The sequence below is a fragment of the Echiichthys vipera genome (assembly GCF_963691815.1).
Source record: "Echiichthys vipera genome assembly, chromosome: 15".
Classification (NCBI taxonomy): Eukaryota; Metazoa; Chordata; class Actinopteri; order Perciformes; family Trachinidae; genus Echiichthys; species Echiichthys vipera.
This window is the reverse complement of record NC_139840.1, coordinates 7856509-7862433: the sequence shown is the minus strand read 5'-3', so window position 1 is coordinate 7862433 and position 5925 is coordinate 7856509. Positions and strand designations below refer to the sequence as shown.

Here is a 5925-nt window from a genome sequence, read left to right as displayed (position 1 = left end):
TGCTTACATGTATTTTGAAAAAAAAAATTAAAATATATAGGTATATTTTGATGCTAATTCCTTTGCACTTTAATTTCAGTAGCCTACGATTGTGTGTTCTGTAATTGTATTTATGGTGTTGTTGTTGTTTTTGAAGACTACTAACAAACGTCATATATATTTACAGTTATTGTAGGATATCTATTTTTATGTTATATTGCATTTTGAAAGCAGCCCGTGTGATGGAGGGGAAGTTGTCATGGTAACAGGCGCCGACAGTGGGCGCTGTGTGAGCACGTCAGAGGAAGGAGGAGATCCAACATGGCGTCTGCGCTGCTGCTGTTTTGTTTATCCTCGGTTTGTTTGCACGTTTGCTCCTCCAGACTTTTATCGGAGCCTTGTTACAAACCCATCACAGGCGACGCACCACACTCTGTCAAGTAAGTGACGAGAAAACCCACATGTTGCTCTCATTAGACGAGTCTCGCGTTAGCAAAGGGGTATAACTTGGGCGGCAGTAGCTCAGTCCATAGGTGACTTGGCTGGGCACTGTAGGGTCGCTGGTTCAAGTCCCTGTGTGGACCCTGTATGTAGCATGGACTGGTGGCTGCCCCCTTGCTCTATCATCTCTCCTTAATTGTATTTACAGGTCCTATGTGTGTAGTCTTCCTCTTCTTAACCTGTGTTTCTTAGTTGCAGAAGTAGAATATTTAAATTGTACATGATTTCAATGGCATTAAAATGGATGTATTAATTGATAGAGATTAATATATTAATACATATATAAAAGGCCTAATGCCTGGCTTTAAATCGTAATAGTCAAAGGTATCATGTAAGTAGGTGACATTACTTAAGTAAGCTTATGTTTATGTAAGTTTATGCTTGTACTTCACTTCATTTTGGGGGCAAATAATACACTTTTTTACTGTAGACCTACTGAATTTATTTTCCAACATTAGTAAGATACTAGTTACTTTGTAGATTAAGATTATAAATACAACATATTCATTTATTATTCAATTATGATGGAATTACCTGGAATTGTTCAATTTAGCTCCACCTTTATCAGCTTGTAATCCAGTGATATACTGTACAGTCTATATCTACTGTATATAGTATGTATATACACACACACACACACCACATATATACATACATACATGGTATATATATATTTATATACGTGTGTGTGTGTATATATACATACATACATATATATGGTGTATATATATGGTGTATATATATGTATATACATGTGTATATATACACATGTATATCAAATGTGAGATAACGTGATCATTTCACACAGCGACATGCATTGCAGCCTGTATCATTATGATCCATATCTAAGTTTTCCATTAAAAAATAACGTGACTGTTAAATGAAAATGCCACAACCTTAAAAGGGTATGAGTACCATAGATGTTTTAAAATGCTTCATTTATTCCTGCATGGCTTGTAGGGTAATTATTATTAATGTGAAAAGGCCCATTAAATTGATCAAAGTCCTTTTGATGGTCCTTGACTGATTACCTGTAATTGCACCACATTAAACAATTAATACCATTCAATTAAAGCTAATTAATTACAGTATATGAAGTGTACTTTATGACCTTTTGCCTTTTTGTGATAGTACTTTCAATTTGACAGTTACTTTTAAATGTCATATTGAAACATGACTTTTCTGTGATATGTGTTTCTATATAATATCACGGATCTTATATGTTTCCATAATAAGATTAGTATGGTTCTATGTTCTGATTCCTCATGTTCATGTTCTGATAATGTTTACACTATGAGCCTCACCCTTTCATCTACTTCAGGACAAAGGCCCGCCCACATGAGTATGTGAAGGTGTCGGACCTTCCTCCGTCCTGGGACTGGAGGAACATCAAGGGGAAGAATTATGTGAGCGTCACGCGGAACCAGCACATCCCGCAGTACTGTGGGTCCTGCTGGGCCATGGGAGCCACCAGCGCACTAGCTGGTAACCATGGCAACGGAGGGAGGAAACAAGATGAGAATAGAGGGGGTGGATAGAAGATGGGATTAATGTAAAATAAGTTATATATTAATATGCCATTTAAAATATACGTATTACACAGTTTGTTCACACAAAATATTATATAGATATTATATCGAACAGTTTTTATTGACTACGCTGTATCACATTAGTGTGGCAGCATTGGCATAGTGAGCATGAAGAGAAACATCCACCCTACAGGCTGGCAAAAGAAAGATATCTACGATCCCCTGAGGAAATCTAACCATTTCAACCTTTGTTGTTGTTGTTATTCTTTTGTCTAAGACCGTATCAACATCAAGCGTGGAGGAGTGTGGCCGTCGGCCTACCTGTCAGTCCAGAATGTGATCGACTGTGGGAGGGCGGGCTCTTGTCACGGAGGAGATCACCTGAGAGTCTACGCCTACGCACACGAGAAAGGCATTCCTGATGAAACCTGCAACAACTACCAAGCCATAAACCAAAGTATAAAAATACAATTTCAATCTTTTCTTAACTCTGATCACTCTGACTGCTTTTTTTTAGTGGTTAGTGCTAGACCCTTTCCAATAAGGAAAATCTCAGCTCTAAACTCAACCCCATCCACCACCTATCCGGCTGTTAAGTCGTGACGTAACGCCCTTTCAAAATATGATTCCCGGGTCCAAGCCTTTTATTTCTACAACGCCGCAGTGCCGAGTTCCCCGTTGTTTGAACAGATCTGAGTTTTTAAAAAACAACGTAATTGTCATTTTACCTCTTTCTCATCATTTAAAAAGGTGTTTAACAGACGAAAGAGGTGATGTAATGGTTCACATGTTTGACCTTTGTGTCTGTTTTGTTTCAACGGAGCATTTGGACCCAGAAATCTTATTTTGAAAGGGTGTTACGTCAGACTTAACAGCCGGATAGGATGAACTGTAACTCCAAATGTGAGCCAGGTCTTATCACGTATCAGTGTTGGACCTCACTAACGCTCTTGTGGCTGAACGGGAGCAAATCCCTGCAGCCAGGCTCCAAAATCCTGTGAGGGCTGTTTTCTGTTGCATCATATTAATATACCCATGATATCGTAATGACATGTTCAACAGTCACATACGGTTGAAAGGGTTTGGTATGTCTACATATTTCTGGCCATATAGTGCACATCTATTGTAGGGCAAAAACATGAAATTAAGACCAAGAAGTCTTGTTTTGTTGTAAAATGAGGACTGTGGTGTTGTTCATTCATTCATTCATCTTCAACCGCTTGTCTCTGTCGGGGTCGGGGGGGGGGGGGGGGGGGGGGGGGGGGCTGGAGCCGATCCCAGCTGACATCGGGCGTGAGGCGGGGTACACCCTGGACAGGACGCCAGTCTATCACAGGGCACATAGAGACAAACAGAGACAGACAACCATTCACACCTACGGGTGATTTAGAGTCATCAATTAACCTAACGCGTGCATGTCTTTGGACTGTGGGAGGAAACCGGAGAACCCGGAGAAAACCTTGTTAATGTTTGTTATTTGTGCATTTTTAAGGACGGCTGTATCTTTAAACTAACTCAAACTAAATACATGAACAATATCACGCAGAATTTAAATGTTATTTCACACTAAACTGTAACAGCACACTGGAAATAACCTCGTGGAAATTGTATGGAATTGAATAGTAAAATGAGTTTTGCACTGCCCTGTAAATCATTATAATCATTCTCATTTGCTTTAGAGTGTGAGCAGTTTAACCAGTGCGGGACGTGTTCCTTCTTTGAGGCGTGCGCCGTTGTGAAGAACTACACACTCTGGAAAGTGGGCGACTATGGAGAAGTTTCTGGAAGAGACCGGATAAAAGCTGAACTTTACACCAACGGGCCCATTAGGTAGAGTAAGTCATCCCTGTCACTTTCAAATGATCCATCCACCTGCACCCGCCACTTTTCACAGAGCGAGTCTTAATCACAGTGAAGTTTTTATTAGTAGATGCATATTTAATCATTCTTAGAAACTTTGAGAGACATAACAGAAGCCATTGTTATTTTATTTCACCCTGGTAAGTCTTAAAATATAATCATTTATATTCATTGTGTAACCTTTAAAAGTATTGATCTTATATCTTTCATACAGACATATACTGTATGTGTCCACTTTAATACATATATTTGAAGTTTATGTCATAACAATTTACTGTTCTTTTCCTTATCCTGTCCATGTGGAGCTTAATATCTAACATTATTCTTTTAGTACATATCTGGCTTTGGCAGCTTTATGTTGTCTTTAAATTAAATCCATGCATTATGAACAAGGTCTTCAAAAGTATTAGTAGTAGTAGGTCGCTGGTTCAAGTCCCTGTGTGGACCATGTATGCAGCGTGGACTGGTGGCTGGAGAGGTGCCACTTCATCTCCTGGGCACTGCCGAGGTGCTGTTGAGCAACTGCACCGAACCCCCAACTGCTCTGGGCGCCGGTCACTGGCAGCCCCCTCGCTCTAACATCTCTCCTTAATTGCATGTATATAGGTCCTGTCTGTGCATGTGTGTGTATTTCGGGCCTGTGTGTGTAACATGATTAATAATAAGAGTGAAAAAAATAAATTTCCCCGTTGCGAGATAAATAAAGTAATTCTTCTTCTTCTTCAAATTGCATGAGAGATTTAAGAACAGACAAAAAAAAAGTATAGTTGTGAATAAAGAATTGAGTGTCCACGTAATATTCTTTCACATATCAACTAAGGTGAGTCCTGATTCACAGCAGAAACCTGGCACTCAAAGTTCCCACACTGCATGAGACACATTAAAGGCACAAGAACAGATGCAGTTCCTGCTTTTACAGCCTGAAGGACCTGTCAAATACAAACTCATCACATCATCACATTTAAGTGAACAAAACAATGTGAAAAGAAGAGAAACTCTCCACTCTGTCTTTACAGTTGCGCCCTGATGGCCACCGACGGCCTGGAGAAATACTCTGGAGGGCTCTTCGCAGAGTTCCACCCGCTGTCTTTGCCAAATCACATTGTTTCTGTGGCCGGTTGGGGCGTGGCGGAGGACGGGAGCGAGTACTGGATTGTCAGGAACTCCTGGGGAGAGTTTTGGGTTGGTCTCTCGCTCTCTGAATCACTGCACTCTGTATCTCAAACATGCACACCTCACTCCTGTATTCGTCATGAATAAACTTTTTAACCATTTAGTCGCCGGCCGGTGTTTGTAAGAAGTTGTTTCACTGACTTTGGATTTCTTTTTCTCTTTTTGCTTTCAGGGAGAACACGGCTGGGCAAGAATAGTCACCAGTGCCTACAAGGGAGGGAAAGGCAATTGGTTTAACCTGGGTATTGAGAGAAATTGTGCGTATGGCGACCCTGTGGTGACATAATTAAACTGATAGAAAGACTCTAGTTTTGTCATGTCTCATTTTTTTTTCTTTTAACAACTGTACATTCATGACAACTAACTTTGAAGATTCTGCAACGTTAAAGGAATTGTTCAGCATTTTAAGAAATACATTTATTTGTTGTTGAGAAATGACAGTAATGTGTGTTACAAAGGCTTTTGCCAACTTCTTCTTGGACGGGAGCGGCCGTTTCCTGGAGACTGAGCTGGTTGCCTGGTTCAAGCCGTTTGCACACCTCCCATTAAGACCATTCTTAGTTACCTGCACACACAGTTATGCTAGCTGTTTCCCCCTGTTTCCAGTCTTTATCTTGGGAAGACTTCCCAAAAAAACTGTCAGGCAGTTACAGCTTGTTCAGAACGCTGCTGCTAGAGTTCTAACAAAGACCAGAAAATTGTATTCTTTTATTCTTAAATCATTACACTGGCTTCCTGTACGTCAGACAATTGATTTTAAAATCCTCCTGCTCACATATAAATCACTACATGGTCTAGGGCCGAAGTATATCACTGATATGCTCCCACTACATAAGCCTTCTAGATCACTGAGATCCTCTGAGACCAATCTGTTAGTGGTTCG

General features: G+C 40.3%; 1 protein-coding gene across 1 annotated transcript; it reads left to right on the top strand.

The window, feature by feature from the left end:
* Positions 1 to 292: 292 nt before the first annotated feature.
* On the top strand, positions 293 to 5346 carry LOC310957473 (cathepsin Z). Its single transcript, XM_083928049.1, has 6 exons — positions 293 to 419; positions 1802 to 1965; positions 2287 to 2466; positions 3689 to 3839; positions 4886 to 5051; positions 5215 to 5346. The coding sequence occupies exons 1-6, from the start codon at positions 301 to 303 to the stop codon at positions 5326 to 5328; spliced, it is 894 nt and encodes a 297-aa protein (XP_083784175.1). The 5' UTR covers positions 293 to 300; the 3' UTR covers positions 5329 to 5346.
* The last annotated feature ends 579 nt before the right edge of the window (positions 5347 to 5925 follow it).